General features: G+C 40.3%; 1 protein-coding gene across 1 annotated transcript in view; it reads right to left on the minus strand.

The window, feature by feature from the left end:
• PELI2 (pellino E3 ubiquitin protein ligase family member 2) overlaps nt 1–13,754 on the minus strand; it is a 49,242-nt gene extending 35,488 nt beyond the window's left edge. Inside the window, exon 1 of the mRNA XM_081315293.1 lies at nt 13,349–13,754. Coding sequence (XP_081171419.1) covers nt 13,349–13,425 — 77 coding nt within the window. The 5' untranslated portion in view covers nt 13,426–13,754. The remainder of the gene's footprint in view (nt 1–13,348) is intronic.
• Nucleotides 13,755–21,141: the final 7,387 nt, after the last annotated feature.

Raw genomic sequence — 21,141 nt, forward strand, 5'->3', positions numbered from 1 at the left:
TCAAAACCCTCCTGGCCATTGCTCCCATCTGCCTCTTCTAGCAGGAGCTGTGAGTTCTCCAGATTACACATGGGGCCCATATGGGGCACGGCCACCCTATCCAGAACTAGTGGTGAAAAGAACCCATCAGTAGAAGCACCAAATACCCAAAACCACCCTGTCTTGCTTGGGTTGAGTCAAAGCCTCTGCACCTCATCCAGATCCTTACAACCTCCAGGCACTGAAACACGACATCCATGGCATCACTCACTTAGCAGCCTTAGCTTTAGTTTGGCTACATATTGCAAAATTAAGGCTAGAGATTTTAATCAAATTGTCTATCCTTTACTGAATCACAAAATTGCTCCATCTAAATCCAATTCTGGTACAGAATGGAAAATAGTGCAAATTTGAACATTAGCAATTAATTAAGTAGTTGCATAGTAACTGATACATTTTTAGGACAAAAATGTACCAGTTCCACATTTCCTGGTATTTTAGCTGAGCAGGTTAGTAGGAATCCAGCTATATCAGATCATGTCCATTGTAATTATCTATCCATTCAATAAAATCAGACAATGCCAGCATGCCCTAGGTCCTGTCTCTTATGAAAACCAGGAGATGTGTTTCCTCCATTGATGCACCTCCCTATGGAAGAGTATTACCCCTGAGATCCAGATGGCCTTGATCCTGCCTGCCTTTTATAAGGCTTTGAAGACCTGTTTGTTCTCTCAGGCACTCAGTTACTGTATGAGGATTTGTGCATCTGTCTGGTTTGATTATTTTGATTATTTTCTGTAAAACAGAAAAACTCTCATTCAAGTTAGTTATCCCTTTTTTGTTACAAGACATAAATTGATTTATTTAGGCCAGGGGTATCAAACTCAATTTCATTGAGGGCTGCATCAGCATTGCGGTTGCCCTCAGGGGGCCGGGTGGGTATGGCCAGGGTGGGCGTGGCCTACTGGGTGGGTGTGGCTAGAGTGCATATGGCCTACTGGGTGGGCATGGCCAGCTCTACATCGTTCGCATCAAGGGTGCCTATGGGGGCCTGGGCAGGAGTGGGACAGATCTGAGGGGCTCTGACAGAAGGAGGGTCTCTGGGCCAGGGCCAAGGCAGTGGAGGCCATTCCCTCACTGTTTCCAGGATGGCTTCACGGGCCACATGAAACCACTTCATGGGCCGCATCCGGCCCCCGGGGCCTTGTGTTTGACATGTCTGATTTAGGCCAATGCTATTAGGGATCTAGTAACATTGAAGTGAGGTTTATTTCAAGAAGCCTTGTAATAAGGTTTTTCCAACCTACTTCAGTGAGGTTTATGTAACTATGTGTCTGGAGGTTGGTAAAGATTTTGTTAAATATGCAAGATCTTGTCTGATTTCCTCATGTAAAAAATATTGAGTGACCCTAGTGGGCAGATGATAAATGACATTACCTTTGATTATTCATCTTATAATATCTGGTTTTAGAGAAAGTTAAACAACATCTGATAATAGATTACTAATGCTGGCATGAATTTCTATTATGGTAACCAAAGCTATTTCAATATCATATCTTGGTTGAAAGCCTGATAGATATCGCTCTAGAAAATCTGGATCAATCAGTTACAGCTGAAATTATATGGCCACAATATTCCCAGAAACTGAATTTCTAATACTAGCCATAATTGTATACAGTAGATCTCCCAGTCAAGATAGAAGGGGGAAATGACCCTAAGTTTGCATATTCCCTTTTCTCTAATCACTTTTGGAAATTGCTTGTTGACTGCTTTTCAGCTATAAGGAATCTTTGGATCAACAGGTTTTCCAACCCCAGACAAATTTCCTTCAGTTCTTAACAAAACAAGTGTTAACGATGGAATGGAATAAACAGGAAAATGGAATAAAATGGAATAAACAGGAAAATGGAAAAATAAACATAAAAATGGAATAAACAGGAAAATTAAACTTAGAAAGTTACTAATGAACTAAGGATTCAGATAAATTTGAAGTAAGATTGTGGAATTAATTAAAAAGAATCCTTCTCATGGGAAAATGTTTTTGTTTTGATTTTAAAAAACAGGGAAAAATTGGACACTAGAGGAAACTACAGAGATTTATTTTTATGTATTTTCCTTTCTAGCCTCAGGGCTTCAAAACATCTTTAAAATTCTTCAAGCCAAAAGTGTACAAGAACAATACTGCCATATTCTTCCTAGAGGCAAAAATATGCTTGTTCATTCTTAGATCTCTTCCAAAAATTTAAGTCACAGTTCAAAAGCATTAAACTACTAAACTAATATTAAGCATTTTCTTTTCACATTCATCTCCTGGTAAAAGTACATCAAGGTAGAATACTGTTCAAAGAAAGTAAAGCAAAATGAATAAAAGCAAGTTAGGGACTGTCCACACTTCCAAACAACATACAGTACAAAAATCTACCTAAGAATAAGTCCCAATGAATTCAGGGTTACTTTTCAAAACAACTGTGAATTGAACTACATCAATCTGAAATCATATCTAGAAAGATTCCTGTAAATTCACCTTTAAAAAATGGAAATAGTGTAGACTTCTGGGTTAGATGTCGTGGCATGACAGGCGCAGGAAAACGAGGCTCCATTTTCCATGCCCGATTTCACTCTGCTGGGCACTCTAAAAAGGGTCTAAAGTCACCACGGAGAGGCGACGGAGAAGGGGACCCTCATCAATCACAGAGGGGCAGCAGCCTTTCCGTTTGATGCAAGGAAGCCCTTCAAACCGGCAGAAGACAGACTGGCCAGCCAGAAGTCACCGACAACCCAAGATAAGCACTAACTAGCAACCTCTGAATGACATGGATGGAACTGGGTGACAACGACCCTCTCTTTATAATTTTAAAACCTCTTCCTGGAAAAAATAATTCCCAAAGCAAAGAATCCCCCAGATGATAGAGAGAAGGGGAATTTCCACCTCGTTCTCTCAGGAAAAAGAAGTGGCGAATAACTTTCTTTGAGGGGAAATTAGAGAAAATTACAAGATTAATTTGGATTTAATATAGAGACATAGCTTTGACAAATTTGGGGACTAAAAGTACGGTATTTTTAAGACTTTCTTTTTGAAGATATCTGAAAAGTTGGTGAAATAGGTTTGGACTTAAAAAGCTGGAAGATGGATGTTTTCAACATCTAGTGGTGAACCTTGGCATTACAATTTATTATGCTTAAAGAAAATTTGGCCCAAAGCCCGGACATAGATGAGGCTCTTTGTTATTCCTGGAAACTTTCACTTTTGCAGACTGCAGCTGGGAAAGGGGAAAAAAATCCTTGGGCTATTTTATCTGTATGAAGGATACAAGAAACTATTCTAAATTGGCTGGCCTGGATTACAAATATTGACTGACTTTTAGTTTTAGAATTATCAAGAAATATTAAGAAACAGTGGGAAAGTTGCTTCTGGACTATGGAAACATGGATAATCAACAAGAAAATGTAAATGGACTTCAGAAAGAAATTCTTTCCATGTTGAAATCAACTCAAGAGACAATTGTTTTAAATTATGAGGAGACTAAAAGTAATTTAAATAACATAAATGAGCAACTCTCCAACTTAAACTTAAAGCAAAAAACATTCAGAAAATGACCATAAAGAATGAACTAGCAACTCAGAAACCAGAAGAAAAAATAAAGGAAACTGACATAAAGATAGAGGATTCTTAAGAATAAACCAACAGACAAGCACAGATAAATAAAAATTTGGAAGACCCAGATATAACACCGGAAATGGGAAAGACATTTTATTTTTCAAGATGTCAGAACATATTTGAGGACAAGGAAGCAGAATTGATAGAATGGATGATAAGAGTTGTTAGGAGAAATGCTGAAAACTGGGGAACAAGAAACTAAAAGAGAAACTGAAGGATAAAGAAAATGGAGGCTGTTTAATAAATATAAATGGGTTAAGCATTTTTACAAAAACACTTTAATTAAATTGTCTTTTTTATTCCAAATAATATATACAGAAACAGAGGAAGAAATACTTGGGGACCTAAATGCACTGACTTGCAAAGTTATTTGGCAATGGAAAAAAGCTAGAGTAAGACTGAAGAAAACAGAGGTCCTGACTAATTAGATGAGGTATTATACCAGTGGTGGCGAACCTATGGCATGGGTGCCAGAGGTGGCACTCAGAGCCCTCTCTGTGGGCACCCACACCATGCCCCGGAGGTGGCAACTGTCCCTCTTCAACCAGCCGCCTGCTAATTTGCTGAGGTCCCATGTGGCTGAATGCATCCCGGCACGGCTGGTTTCCCTCCCTCCCATCCCGTCCCTCCTGGCCTCACATGCTCTCCTTTTCCCAGGCACGACCCACTGCATCACCTCCTCAGCTGTTGGCCAACCATCCATCTCGGAGGCAGCTTCTTTTAACTGCTGGCGCTGCAGAGCCCCAGAGTGCGCCTGTCAAGGGGCCGGCAGGCTGCGGCTACTGACGGACACCGTTGGCCCCCATGCGCTCGCTGGCCTCTGTGTGTAGGGGCCGATGGTGTCAGGCAGCAGCTGCCCCAGCCCTTGCCTTGCCCCATGGCAATAGCACCCCCCGCCCTGCCTCACCTCACCTGACAGGATGAGTCTCCTGCCTACTGTCCCACCTGCCAGAGACCTCCTGGAGCACCCCCAACCCTGCACACCCCCCACAGGTGTCCCTCCCCATGAGCAACACTGAGGTGACCACACCCACCCAATCCACACCCAACCCAGCGATAAATAAGTGGGGTTTGGGTTGCAGTTTGGGCACTCGGTTTCTAAAAGGTTTGCCACCACTGTATTATACCATCTAATGGATGTTTGAATATGATTAAAATAGACAATTGTTAGAAATAAAAGGACCATTATAAATTAGAAGGATGTGATTTGTAACTAGGATAATATATATATATATATATATATTATAAAATGGGAAATATGAAAATACTAAGAGGATTGTTAAAAGGGAAGTTTTTAGTTGCCCAAATGTAATTGTGAGAAAAATGATAACTGATAATGTTATTTTGAATATTGGGAAATTAAAATTGAAAAAAGAGGAAAAATAGGATACAGATTAAATAAGGGAATTCTTGAAATATGTTTTTGCTAGAGAAGATATTATAAACTGATATTATTGACACTATGTATAACATTAGAAACATTTGATGAAGATGTTTATATTTAATAGCATAGGTATTGGTAGCATTAAGAATTATACTTGCATAGTGTGGAAAAATGATTATTACTAGAAGAAGAGAGGACCAGGGAAATACTAGATGGTGTAGTATTGGATATTTTGAGTGAAAGTTAATATATACCACTGAATGATAAAAGAACCCAGACACAGAGTTGTTTATTAAGTACTTATGACTGTAAAACGTGAAATTAATAAAATATTTACCAAAAAAATGGAATTAGTATTAAACACTTCCTTTGTTCTACAGTGAAACAGACAGTGGAACTTAATAGAACTGATGACAATAAGAAAAAAAAATCATTATTTTCTAAAAATATACATTATATCTCTAGTCACAATGGCTGTCATCTGTCAAAATTTAGACAATATAGACAATTAGAAATGCAATTTTATAACCATCACCAATTTCATCCATGAACATTATTATGTATCGAGTCTTTTATATTTACTGCAATATAAAATATTTACCTCTGATCCTCAACTATTAGAAAAACAACAATCATTTAATGACTTTGAGTTACCCAAAGAAGAGGGAGTCAAGCTATTCTTCAAAGCACCTGAAAGCAGGACAAGAAGCAATGGATGGAAACTAGTCAAGGAGAGAAGCAACCTAGAACTAAGGAGAAACTTCCTGACAGTTAGAACAATTAACCAGTGGAACAACCTGCCTCCAGAGGTGGTGAATGCTCCAACACTGGAGGTTTTTAAGAAGAGACTGGACAGCCATTTGCCTGAAATGGTATAGGGTTTCCTGCCTGAGCAGGGGGTTGGACTAGATGACCTCCAAGGTCCCTTTCAACTTATTATTATTATTATTATTATTATTATTATTATTATTATTATTATTATTATTATTATTATTATTATTATTAAACTATAGAAAAAAGAAAGCTACCAAGACTGCCTTCCACCACTCCATCCATCCTAGACAAAAACTGCACCATGGAGAAAAGAGAGGTGACCTCTTTTCCAAAATGGCAAAAGTAAGGGGAAAAGTGCTCATTTTTTCATACAACCTTTCAAAGATAATTGCCTCATAAATGCCAATCAAAGATGTCAAGTGGAAATTTATAATTGTAGCACTGTAATAGTTAAAAAATAATGAGCCATAATGTTTATAACTGCTTTGCTGCAATTAAAAATTTAGATATAAGCAAAATGGATGATATTCTGAAATCAGAACTGCAGTGATAATTTCATAGTAAAGATACATCACAGACCTGCATTTTATTCTCTTTATAGGGATTATCTGCCTCAAAACTCTTAGGGTGTTTCTGGTGACACTGAGCAAACATTTATTTCTTATTACATTATCCAATACACTATGTTTATTTCTTTCACACTACAGATAGCCCACATTCTTATGTTTTATATTTCAGCAAGACAACAATCTAAATATATCTCCAAATCAACCATGATTATTTCAGAAAAGATAAGTGTTTTGGAACAGCCCTCAAAATCCCCACAATTGAATGCTACTTAAAATCTAGCAGAGAATATTTTTAACTTAGAAAAGTTGTGCAAGGAAGGGTGGGGGGAAAATTTCAAAAGCAAGAGTAGAAAATCTTGGCTGGCTACAGGAAATGTTTAGAAATGGTTATTTCTGTCACAGTAGAAACTATAAGGTACGATTTAAACCAGGGGTCTGCAAACTTGGCCTTTTTATGACTTATGGATTTCAACTCCCAGAATTCCTCAGCCAACGTGCCTGGCTGAGGAATGCTGGGAGTTGAAGTCCACAAGTCATAAAAGGGGCAAGTTTGAAGACCCCTGGTTTAAAAGAATGTCCAAATTTCTGCATCTGCCATATTGATGGTTTTATTATTTTCAATCTGAAATTGTACTTAAATAGTTTCACAACTCTTAACATTGAAGTTTTTCTGGAGTCTAGAAGGTACATTATAGTTCTTGTACTGTCAGTTTTGTATTATTTGTGGGTGTGTGGGGGTATTTATTTTTATCCAGATGTTATTGTTTTTATAAATAACACAAGGCAGCAAACATATCTAATACTCCTGACAGGAGCACCCTGATACAAATAAAACATGGTCATTTCCTATGTACTACAGAATGTAGAAAGCAAATTTTACAAATTTTAAACTCTCTTGGAGAACACTGACTTTACATCAAATGTTATACCAGAGGACAAAGTCCATATAAAGAATAAGCTTCTCAAGTACCTGTTTAATATACTGCATCTTCTGTGAAAAATCAATTATTTGAAGAGGGTAGAACATGGGTAATGGGTATTGAGTTGTTGAGCAGTCTGCAAAGTGTGCATTATCTAAATATTTAAATAGACCCACAGGATGAGAACAATTTCAGGGCAAAAGGCCATTGTCAGTACTTTAGCTTTTTTACACTGTACTAAATGGGAATATGGTCTATTTTAAATATTAATTTATACCAGAGATAAGCTATTGATTGCCATTTTATACAGTCCAGTAAATCATTTTTGCGTACAAGGATCAGTATTAAAATATGTAATATTTCATGTAAATTGTACAAAACACTATTATTCCATAAGCACACACACACACTCCAAAAATGCCAGTCATATGTGACTAGCACTTCATATGTTCTTCAGCATCAGCACATTCCTTCTCTAGGATGAAATTCATCTGATTCTAGACTTTACGGTCCAAGTAATTATTATTCTTTGACTGTGTTCCTACATTATCAAGTTTCAATGCTTTTCTTTTAACCTGTTCTTCACAGTTCCCTACAGAATACAGACCCAATACTAAACTAAAATAACAGTTATACAGTCATGACAATGTAGGTGATGTGACTGCCTGAACAGGGACAAGTTTTTTTCTGTCTCTTTACTGAAATTGTGACAAAGTTCATATATTCTAGTTCCAGTTGTTCAATTATTGCTTGCTAAAGTACTGGGTTGGGATAAAATGCTAAGTGAAAAACTACAATTTTTAACTATAATTTATAACTCATATCTAAGGTGCAAGCAATCATGAGCCAAAGCAGTTCAAATGAATGCCAGTTTAATGCAGGCTAACATTCTCTACCAGAATCTGAAATACTAACGGTCAAAGCAAAGAGTCAATGGAATTCAAGGTGGCTAGACTTAGATCTCTTGTGTGCACGGAAGGACTAGAGACTGGTGATGCACTTGACCCATTCCCTTGTTATCTCCTACATCATAATTTATAACTCACATATAAGCTTGATTCACAAAACACCACAAATCACCTCATGGTAAGATGAGCAGCAAATTTGATAAAAAAATTAAGCCAAAAGTAAACAAATCACATTTTATAAACCCAGAATGTTATCTTTAAATCATAGTATCATCTTATTATGACATAGTCAATCAACCATGTATTTTCAGTACTTACACATGTATAATCTAAAAGGTTTTAGAAAACCTTTCTAACCATGCAAATTGCAAACCACATAAATCCTTTCTAATCATACAAATCTTCCTTCTCAGATAATTCAACTTGTCTGTCCAAATGTACACATATGCATATTTTATTGCTATATCAACTATACAGTTTTAAAAATATACCAGGTAATAATCTTCAGACTAGAATAGGTGTATAATTTATCCTTACAAAAAATTATTGCTCAATAATTTTACTACTAAAATCCAACTAATACTTTACAAAATAAGCTAAGTAGCAGGCAAATCAGCAGAAAAAAAATAATGGTTTCAATAGGCACATACTTTCTAACAGTTGATTTTTCTTTAAGTTTACATTTGTACAGGCATCCTTGTTTTGACACAGATTAGGATAAAATGCTAAACATCTTATAAAACTGCATTATATGTCACTGTTTACAACTTTTCACAATTACTGACAACTGTTTACAACATACTTTCTTTGAAACAATTTTCTTGTGGGCTTAGTTTTTTTAAAAAAACATTAACCGAAGCAAAAGATTTTTTAAAACAGACAAAATTGTAAAGGCACAAAGAATTCATAACGTTTATTCACTAATACAAGACTTGCTGAAAAATGAATCTGCTTAATGTATCTAAATGAAAAATAAGACAAATCTAGGATTTTGGGAATAGCTCAAATAGCTTCAGCAGAAGGTTTTCTTCTTTTACAGTCTTTTTAATTCATTACTTACCGTAATTGTTCATATCTCATATCTGATAAGTATTTGAGATTAACATGATACATTACTATATTCTCTCCCAAAGTATGCAATATTCTTGTCTCTAATATCTTTATCACTGTGTATTTTCTTGTAATACTGGTATACGTCCCCAAATTTGGAATAGCTGGCAGTCTATCTTTAACACCTTTTACCACTTCTTGAAGTCTTCCCATCTAGCAAATCCTGCATTACTCAACATCCCCTCCCAGCTCGCTTTATGTCCCTTCTTTTTTTTTCTTCAAGCTGTGATATTGCTAGATCACTAGATACCAGGGTCAGTTTTAGGGTAGCAATATAGATGGTTTTTAATCACATAATCTGAAATATTATTTTTTCTGAAAAACTCTTTTGTTTCATGGCATATAATCACTTCCTTTTTCTCTGAGATTTTCTTTATTTAATTAATATCATCCAAATTGTGCAGGTGGTGCTTCCTCTGTGACAGTACAATTTACTTTGATTTAGGAAATGATTATTTGATTCAGTTTTATTTCTTTATTTAATCCATTTCCATTACAATCAATCTTTGACACTGAAGAGAAATTCATAAAAGAATTGATTGAATAAATCATTTTTCTGCCAATATTTTTTCATTGTCACAATATAAATAAAATAGTCACATCTTTAACACATAAACTATTCAACATTTCTAGCCATTTATGGATGTGATTATCTCATTATCTTATACCTAGATTTCTTCATTCTCAAAGGCAACAAATAGCAGAGGATTACACAATTACTTATTCTGTCCTTTTTAAAAAAAATGCTGAACAGATGTTCAAGCTGTTCTGTGATTATTTTCTACTAATGATCCAGCTCTGGAAAGAAGTAGCATTATGCTATTTATGGAATTACTGAGTGATTAAGCTTCTTGAAAAGGTGTCTTAGAAGAGACATAGATGTTTAGAGTAAAAACAACAAATAAAATCTACAGTTTCTCTGCTGATTTTGTTTTGGTCTCAATTCTCATTCTTGGTGCTCCATGCTTTAAATAGAATTTTAACTTTATTAAATGTGTCATACTGCAATCCAGAGAGTAAGAGTAAACCTATCTCTTGCTCAAACTGAAATACTCATGCATATTGAGTGCCTCATAATGACCCTTAATAATTAGCAAAAATAGTCATTTAGCATTAAAAATCTCAAGTGCTTCCACAAAGACATTGCAGGGTGGGGAAGGCAAGTGATATCTATACAAAACAAAAGATAAATTCAGTCCTACAAATTTGGTGGGGGAAGCTATTTGCCATTTCACAGTGCAATAAAAAAATTTCCACAAACCTAACAATACATACAATTGGTTGATAGGAGGGAGGGAGCGAAGGAAGGAGGAAGGCAGGCAGGCAGCGTTTCTACAAATAGTTTTTTTGTGGAAAAGGTTTGACACCTTTCAAATATTTGAAATCATGTTATATTTTCAGAATTTTCTGAAACCAACTGTAGGAGGTAGCATCACCAATGTTCCTGATCCCTAAAAAAGCTAAGTCAGCTTAAACCTGTTTAGGTCTTGGAGAAGAGACCATTGGAAAATTCAAGGTCTTTATAAGTTTAAAATCAATGGGTATTACAAAAAGGTGGCAATAGTAAACCACTTTCATGGTGTTGCCAAGAAAACTAAATGGATGTTTCTATATGGTCATCAGGAGTTGAATTCAACCAGATGGAGCCTTTATATTTACTTCACTTATATTCTCAGAAAAAAATATTTAAAATAATCAACTACTTTGGAATTAGAGTTTGAAAGTTTTCTTATACTGTTAAATAGTGTTATTAAAAACAACCCTATAAGGATCTGTTTAGAAAAAAGGCTAAGAGAAAGGTCTCTGCTTCTGGTGCTTGTTTCAAGTCCAATCCTTCTACACTGTTTATGAAATAAGCAAACAGCTACTAAAAAGCACTCAATAGTGTTCTTTCATAGTAAATCTTCTACAGTGAATTTCATTTCAAGGTTAGTTTTCATATTCTGTTTATTGGATCATGCAAATATTATGGACTTTTAATTAACATGTCTAAAGACAAAGTTTGCTATGACTGAATAAACAGATGTCTTATATTCAATTTTTATGGCACTCAGAGATAAACTCCACATTCAAACAATAAGGATGGAGCAGAACACCAAAATAGTGACACAGATTCTATACCCCTCACCCCCACTGCTGAAGTACATGTTTACTATTTCATATAACTGTTAAGATGGTAAAAGACAGGAAGGCCTGGAGGAACTGTTGTCCATGCGGTTACGATGGGTCAGACACAACTTCGCAACTAACAACAACAACAACTGCATTCTAACCACTCCGCCACCACGGCTCTTGTCAGATTAAGATAGCTCCAAACCAGATGGGTAATCTTAGTTTAGCTTCTCTTTGAATGCTAGGAAGTATCCAACTTAGAAACAATTCATTAAAAAAAATACTGCATATTGCTCTTTCCAACTGTGCACATTTCAGAAGGCCCGGTGTGTCTCTTTTGCCATCCAGAATGCTCCTATATAACGAATCCAAGAATTACATTGGCTATCCAACAAGCAGACCCAAAACTCCAAGGAGACAGTCTTAACTTTGGATCAGCTATTAGTCCCAACAAATACAGTATCCTGCAATACAGTACAAACCACATCTAATATCTACAGAAGGTAAGGCCCAAAATAACGAGGTTGACAAGAGCCAATCCCTGATCCCAAATTTTGGGATCCATAGCCAATTAGCAAGCTCCCAGCATTACAGTCCTGTATCATAATATTTCACCCCTTTTGAGATCTTTCATCTCAGGCAGAATAGGGGGGGGGGGAAAGATACGGGTGATAGAGAACAGGTCACAGGCAGGTGTAGGATCTGCTCAGTAGCAATGAAACAGGGTCTTTTCCCCTATAACTAGTGGATCAACATTATAATAATCTCTGTAAAGCATTCTGCATGGGACTACAAACATGCTAACACTTGTCTTGCCCCTCCTTCCTCACCCCTAGCTCCTTTCAATTTCTCTCTCTCTCTTGTACAAAGTTTCTTCTTTCCTCACCTGCACTCATTAATCCCCTACTTCTCCCACCCCTCTACCACGATTAATGCTGTACTCCAGCATTCCTTTCGCCCATGCAGGAGCTTTCTAACCAGGCAAGTTATGTTACTCCCCCCCCTACTTCCTCCTCCTCCCCGCTGACCTTCAAGACCCACCATTCCCAACAAGCGGATACATGCCTCCTAACCCGACCAACTTCTTCCCTCTTCCCCCCCCCCCACCCGTCAATACTTCCAAAACGTGGAGGGCGAGCGCCTTCCCCCCCCCCCGCAGTTACTCCCGGCATACTTTCCATCCAGCCCATAAATCCGCCCCTTCTCGCCTCAACGAACTTTTCGGGTTGGAGGGGGGGGAGGAGGAGACGCCACTAATTAAAATGTTCTCACCCATCCTTTCAGCGCTTTACGTCCAAGCACGCCCCGCTGCCCGGAGGCCCGGAGAAAGAGGGAGAGAGAGAGAGAGACGGAGGGAGAGAGCCGAGTCCCAGCCTCTTCCCGCTTCAAAGTGTTGTGTTTTTTTTTCCCCAGGCATACCGAGAGGGGATCATCTTGCCCCGCTTCTCCTCCGCTCGTCACCGGGAGGGCCGACCTTCCACGCACCTGGGCGCCCACTTTCCCCGGCTTTAGCCCTCCCGGCGACCTCAGCTGCCAGGCCCTCTTGCGCCCGCGGCCCTCCCTCCCTCAGGCTTTACACCCCCGCCCCGTCGCCCGCCGGCTCCCCAACCGTGCGGCCGGCGGCCTGGGGAACAGCCGCCCCACGCAACTCTCTGGCGGATCAGCTCCCACCCTCGCCTCCCTCTCGGCACCTCTCCACCGCTGCCCGCCCCGCAAGAGCGCCCGCTCCGGAGGCAGCGCCGGCAGAGCCCGCTCGTCCCAGCGCCGCTCGGGCTGCGGTGTGCCCACCGGAGGCAAGGGCTCTCCCGCTGCCCACTCGCGCTTCTCCCGTGACGCCGCTCCGCCGCCGGCTTCCCCTCAGCTTCAAAGCGGGGGGAGGGCGTCCCCGACACAGGGCAGCGCAGCGCCCCGGTCCCGCGCCTTGTCCGCCTTACCCCAGAACCACGAGCTCTCCATATTTGACGGGCTCCTTGTTGGGCGCGCAGTGCTCCTCCTGGCTAGGAGAAAACATGGGGCCACCGCCACGGTTGTCGTCGTCGTCCTCGCTATAATCCCATGCGGGGCAAAAATGGCATTCACCAAAAGGATAGCAATAATAATGGTCATCAAACAGGACGTTTGGCTGGAGACCTTTCCTTCATATTGGCGGAGCGAGCCAGCGGTCGGTCGGGCGAAATTACGGGTTGCCTTTGCTTGGCGCGCCCGCCGACGCGGACCCTTTGCTTCCCCTCACAGCGCTCAAGCCAAGAGCGACAGACACGACTGCCCGAGGGGGGGATGAGGAGAGACCAACAAGCGCCTACCCAGAAAGGAGGCGTGGAACGGCCCCTCCTCTCGGCTTTCTCCGGTCCTTCCACGCTCCCCTCGCCTTGCGTCAAAAACCGTGATGGTATCTTCCAGTCTGTTATGTAAACATAGAGTACGAAAAGGGAAAGGGGGAAGTTCTTAAAGGGCTGCTGCCCTGTAAAATCAATGTTTCCTTCATAAGAAAAGACAGGAGTTGTCTGGCGCCGTCTACCGGAGGCTTTGTTCCTCTCTCTGCAAAGGCCTGTCTACAATAATTGACTACTGTACTGTGTAAGGAGTTTTTTCTGCCTCGAATAGGTCGGGAGGAGATTACGGTACTTAGTATTTAGTGAATATGAGCTTAAGTTAGAAGTGGAGAAAGAAAGTAATATGTAAGTAATTTGGGGAACTCATTGCCACAAGGTATGGTTGTGACCATTGTTCTATCTAATATAAAGGAGAAGATACACATATAACTCTGGAATCTGAGTAGTAACCACGTTTCTCTAGCTGAAAGAAAGACAATTGTTTAATATCTTTGAGGTCAACAAATGTATAACAGCAAAATATTTTGTGGACTGTATACAACAGTAGCATGAAGTATTACTCAGATAAGTTTAGAAAGTGAAACAGTGAAGATAAAGAGAAATTAAATAGAGAAGGTAAAACAGTCATTTTTAGTGGTGGCTGTATATAAATTTATTTATTAGATTTTATCCCACCTTTATAAGTTACCCAAGCCAGCAAACATACCAAATGCTCTTTCGTCTTCCTATTTTCCCCCACAACAACAACCCTGTGAGGTGGCTGACCGCAAGTCAACCATTCACTTTTCATACTAAGGCAGAATTAGAACTCACAATCTCCTGATTTCTAGGCTAGCACCTTAATCAGTACACTAAATTGGGTGTGATTGGGTATTGTTGGATATAATACCAAGAAACATTCATTGATGCAAATACTGTGGATTATGGCTCAAAAAAACCCATGTTTCTCTGTTTAAGCCAATAAGAGAGAGAGAGAATCCATTCATTGTACCTTCACTATTTCATCTTGACATCTGTCTTTGAAGTTCAAAAACGCCCACATTAAAGTAAATGACAATCCAGAGAACTTTGTCCATTGTTTTTTAATCTTGACATTTTTTTGTGTCAGATATGTGGCCATTCAGTACTGCAGTGAAGTATTCCATATTACTGTCACTATGGAGATAAAATTAATGCAAAAATTTCATACATGGAATGACATTTATAATTACCAATGAATCTAAGATTTAGTGTGTATTAGACTCGTAACTTTCTGTAAATAATTAGAATGTCTGGAATAGTGATCGTATAAAGTAGTGTTTCTCAAATGTGACAACCTTTCTCAACCTTGGCATGGCGGCTGAGAAATTTTGGGAGTTGAAGTCCACATACATTTTCAAAGTGCCAAGGTTGAGAAACTTTGCTATACAGTGTTAGTTCTTGAGGAAGCACAGAAGGAAAGGGATCTGGTTTTCAGGCCATAAGTAGAGCTTTGCTGGACTATTCAGTTGGCATCCATGGAGAACGAGGCATCCTAAGTCAGATCTTTACCAATATTTGCACATAAAATACACATGCAGCACTTACACAGTGTGCACCTGCCTTTCACAGTCCTTCAAAAGCAATTTCACCCTGAGGTCTGCTTCATTGCTGTCAACTATAAAAAATGAGAATGCCTTCAGCCAATTCTTCCAGCAATCCAACAGCAGAGCCAGAAGAATATCATTCAGTCCATAGCCACCCCACATCTTTCATTTGCATTTTCTTTATCTTAAGTTTATTTGTCTCTAGCTCTCAGATTTCTTATTCTTTGTCTGTGCTCTGCATAATGTAGCTTAACCATGTGGAAATGATGTGATGGGCATGTATGCGTGTATGTATTTGTATCCACAGAACTACACTGTTCTTTCTTTTGCAGGGTGAGCAACTTGTTGGCTGACAAAATACATGCAATTCCCACCCATTCTCCTACACCTACTTTTTCACAATTCATTGTGATCTCTGTGTTAAATTTCAACAACAAATTGATAAGGCATGGAGATGCAATTTCCTATCATTTTTCTGTAGAAAACTCCTGAAAACCAACGTAAATTCTAGTTTAAACAATCCTTTCCCTGCAAAAACAAGCAACAAGTAAACTAAAACAACTCTAAAAATCTCAACACCACCTAAAATGGGGCCATCTCCCTCATAAGGCAACCAGAGCAGCCACATACAGCATCTTTTTTCTGCAGGGTCTTCATGTTGTTACCTTCATCACCGCCCCCCCCCAGTCTATGACTGAAACAGGCTTAAATCACCATATTAGTGACAGAGGATTATTTTCCTTCTTATTCCATCACAGTCTAAGGGTAACTTCAATGTGTATAGCATTAGTTAGGCTTCATCACCTTGGAGGCAAAAGCAGCAGTCAGTTGAAAAGAGAAGCTCAGGTAGTGTAAGTGATCAAAAAAGGGAATAGCAGTTTTCAAGTTAGGAGGTTTTCTGCTGACTCAAACAAGAAAGGAGAGCACTTTGGCTCACTAATGGGGGAAGACCAGGGCTTTTTTTCTCATAGAACGCTCAGAACGGAGTTCCGGCACCTTTTTTGGATGGAACCTTGTAGGTTAGGCAAGGCTGGTTGTATGACATGTGTGAGTTCTTTTTCTTTTACAAAAAAAGCACTGGGGAAGACCCTTTGTGGATGTCACTGCATCCCCTCTTCAAAGTGCTACTTCCAGACACCCAAAAGTTGTCCTTACCTGTTCTATGTCGTCCAAAATCTACAGCCTAACTTTGGGGACAAGGTCACTTCATGTGACACACAAGAAGTATTTGCCACCTGAGTCAGTTGTTTCAGTTGGTTTAATGGTAGGTCTACTTTTAGCCTAATCAAAATTCCCGTCATCTAACCAATATTTATTTATTTATTTATTTATTTATTTATTTATTTATTTATTTATTTATTTATTTTATTACATTTATATACCGCCCTTTCCCGAAGGACTCAGGGCGGTTTACAGGGTGATTAAAAAACCAAAATACAAAAGTTAAAAACAAATTTTAAAAGAAATTATATGTGTCCCTGCCTAAATAAAACCCCAGTTAAAATAAGATTAATCCTCAGCCTGGGCCAGAGAGCTCGAAGAGCCAGGTCTTCAGGCCCCGGCGGAATGAACGGAGGTCGGGGGCAGTCCTCAGCTCCACTGGCAGCTGGTTCCAAAGGGCAGGCGCCCCCACTGAGAAGGCCCTATCCCTGGGTGTTACCCGCCGGCAATCTCTTACCGGTGGCACCCTGAGAAGACCCTCCCTGTGGGAGCGCACTGGACGAAGGGAACCTGATGCCGGCAGCAGGTGTTCCCTCAGATATCCCGGACCCAAGCCATTTAGGGCTTTATAGGTCATCACCAGCACCTTGAATCTCACCCGGAGGGCAACCGGAAGCCAATGCAGCTCGCGGAGTAGAGGTGTTACATGGGAGTATCGGGAAACCCCCATCACAACTCGCGCGGCCGCATTCTGCACCAGCTGAAGCCTCCAAGTGGTCTTCAAGGGTAGCCCCATGTAGAGAGCGTTGCAGTAGTCTAAACGGGAGGTCACGAGCGCATGAGTGACTGTGCATAGGGCATCTCGGTCCAGATAGGGTCGCAACTGGCGCACCAGGCGAACCTGGGCAAAAGCCCCCCTGGTCACGGCTCCTATATGGTCTTCAAAATTGAGTTGTGAATCCAGGAGGACGCCCAAGTTGCGAGCCCTATCAACGGGGGGTAACACCTCACCCCCCATCGTTAGAGATGGAATAGTCTGGTTGACCCGAGATGCCGATATGCACAGCCACTCAGTCTTGGCGGGATTGAGACGAAGCCTGTTTCTCCCCATCCAGACCTGGACCGCCTCCAGGCACCGGGACATCACGGTGAGGGCATCGCTGGGTTGGTTCGGGGTGGAAAGAAAAAGTTGGGTATCATCAGCGTACTGATGATACCCCACCCCGAAACCACGAATGATCTCACCCAGCGGCTTCATATAGATGTTGAACAGGAGGAGCGAGAGACCCGACCCCTGAGGGACTCCACAAATGAGAGGCCTCGGGGCGGATCTCTGCCCTCCCGTCAACACCGACTGCGAACGGCCCAGGAGATAGGAGGAGAACCACCGTAAAACGGTGCCTCCCACTCCCAACCCCCTGAGACGCCGCAGTAGGATACCATGGTCGATGGTATCAAAAGCCACTGAGAGATCTAATAGGACCAGGACAGAGGAACAACCCCTGTCCCGAGCCCACCAGAGATCATTCACCAGCGCGACCAATGCCGTCTCCGTGCTGTATCCGGGCCTGAAACCCGATTGGTACGGGTCCAGATAATCAGTTTCCTCCAGGAACAGAGGAAGCTGATGCGCCACCACACTCTCAACAACCTTCGCCAAAAAGCGAAGGTTGGAGACTGGACGATAGTTATTTAAAACAGCCGGGTCCAGGGCAGGCTTCTTGAGGAGGGGTCTCACTACCGCCTCCTAAGCCTGGCAGATATAGGATTGAAATGGATCCTCTCCTGGCACCCATCTTCTCTTGATATCAGTCTGTAAGGTTTCTTTTAAAGATATAGCAGTATCTGGGAAAAGAAACCTACAGTTGGCAGATCATATGGTTTTCAAAGCCGATGCCCATTTAAATTCACCCCAGCTTGTCTGGGGATCACTCTGTTGAACATGCAGCTAAAAGTAAAATACATCTCTGGATTGTAATTTATCAGCAATTGGAAATGACATTATGAAGTCTCACCCACCTATTCAATTTCGTCTTCTGAGACTAAAATAAATTGTCTTAACTGCTAGCTTCTTTATTCAGGGAGGTTTTTTTTAAAAAGAACACTCTATTTTTATTAACACTCTAAAAATGTTTTAAATCCATGTTTCCACTTTGGAGTCATTTATATGCTGTTTAATCTTTTTATTTTAGCTTTTTTTTCCTCTTTAAGGATTTGTCTGTGTAAATGGCCATTTTCTCTTTAAAAGGAACACTTTCTCTTCATCTTTCCATTTTGCACACTACTGGATAAAAGGAATCAATTAACATCTAGCTGGAACATGTTTAAGTACCTATCTTTAGACTATTTTATTTTGTTTTTCAGAAGTGATTAAGATAAGAAAGTTTTGTCTTTGTCTTGCACTATTTAATTCTTAAAAACCTGAAGTGCTGAATATATTTGAACACTGGCTACTTAATGTTCAAATTGGCATGTAAAATCCATAACCTCCCTCTGTGCCATTATTTAGGATCCAGTGTTTATAATTCAGTGGTGCACAGTCATCTCTGTTGCTTGTCAGATTTAGCTCTCCCTGTTCATAGGTCTGGGATAACTTTTTCCCCAACCCCACCTCTTCATACAATTCCATTTATTAACAATGTGCTTCTTCCTCTACTTTTTTTCCACTCTCTGCTTCTTCTCCTCTTATCTTCTCTTCAGATTTCCAGTTTATTTCCCAGTGACTTATTTTCATTGAACCCACTGAAATCACTTCCTCCTTCTTGCTTTGCTTGCTTTCAGGTTAAATACCTTCATATCTAGGCATTGTGTTATAGCAGCCCTGCCCTCACATTCTGCAGAAATTGATCTTAGATTTTAGATAATTAAAAGGTTCCTGAGTTTTTGTGCCAGGCACAGTAGCACTACTAGGCATTACTTGAAAAAAAAACACAGGTATATCTATTATCTAAAACGGGTCCCCAACCCCCAGTCCGTGGACTAGCACCAGTCCGTGGCATGCCAGAAACAGGTCCGCACAAACAAGCAAAGCCCCATCTGAGGGATGCAGGTCGTACATGAAACCACGCACTCTCCAGTCCACAGAAAAACTCCCTCCACGGAACCAGTCCCTGTGCTCTAAAGGTTGGAGACCTCTAATCTAAAACAGTGGTACTGCATGTAAATCACGAGTACCAGCTTATTTCTGAGATTCCCGAATGCAGGAATTGGGAATTCTAGTTTAATGAAGAGAAGGACGAGGGGGGACATGATATCAGTGTTCCAATATCTTAGGGACTGCCACAAAGAAGAGGGGGCCAAGCTATTCTCCAAAGCCCCTGAAGGCAGGACAAGAAGCAATGGATGGAAACTAATCAAGGAGAAGCAACCTAGAAATTTCCTGACTGTGAGAACAATTAATCAGTGGAACGACTTGCCTCCAGAAGTTGTGAGTGCTCCAACACTGGAGGCTTTTAAGAAGAGATTGGGCAGCCATTTGTCTGAAATGGTACAGGGTGTCCTGCTTAAGCAGGAAGTTGGACAAGAAGACCTCCAAGGTCCCTTCCAATCTGATATTTTGTTAAGCTTTACTCATGCTCTAACAATGCCACAGAGTACACGTTTAACATGGAACATGGAACCATACCATTGAGATGAGAGCTGGGTAGACCTTCATTATCTAAAATCTACCAGTTCATTTTCAGCACAGCAGTCTAAAACTTGCTTATTCTGAACTAACCCTATGCATGCTTACAAAGAAATAAGATAAATTATGGGGGCAGTTGGAAGATGAATAGACATGTGCTGTTAAACATGTGATTGATTTTGCTCCCATTCACGAAAAATATGAAGGCTATATTTCACCAACAGTCCACTTGGGACTATTTTGGCCAATGAACTCAGAGGACTGGGATCACTGGCAAGTGTAGATTTAGGGGCTGCCACAAAGAAGATGGAGTCAAGCTGTTCTCCAAAGCACCTGAAGGCAGGACAAGAAGCAACTGATGGAAACTAACCAAAGAGAGAAGCAACCTAGAACTAAGGAGAAATTTCCTGACAGTTAGAACAATTAACCAGTAGAACAACCTGCCTCCAGAAGCGGTGAATGCTCCAACACTGGAAGTTTTTAAGAAGAGACTGGACAGCCATTTGTCCAAAATGGTATAGGGTTTCCTGCCTGAGCAGGGGGTTGGACTAGATGACCTCCAAGGTACCTTCCAACTTTTATTATTATTATTATTATTATTATTATTATTATTATTATTATTATTATTATTGTTGTTGTTGTTGTTGTTGTTGTTGTTGTTGTTGTTGTTATCTTTTATTCATTAAACATGAACCTCAATCAACTGAACATTCAAATTGACTGATGCTGATGGTTGACACGGGTTGCTGCCAGCATCCTAAGTATCAACCAGGTACCTCCTTAAAATGTAAGATGTTTCGAGTAGCGCAGTTTTTTGTAGCATTGCTGGAGTTATTGCAGGAAGCTGCAGTTTCTTGATGTATTTTGCAAAGTTTTTGGACATAGTTCCCAATACCTCGATGACAATGGGTATCACTGTTGTTGGTGGTGTTGTTGTTGTTGTTGTTGTTATAAAATAACCCTTAATTCTACTCACAGTTCATGTTAAAATAACTGTTTTATGGACACCTTCTCCAGTCTGATGCTTTCCAAATGTGTAGATT

The sequence above is a fragment of the Vipera berus genome, assembly GCF_964194415.1.
Source record: "Vipera berus genome assembly, chromosome: 1".
Classification (NCBI taxonomy): domain Eukaryota; kingdom Metazoa; phylum Chordata; class Lepidosauria; order Squamata; family Viperidae; genus Vipera; species Vipera berus.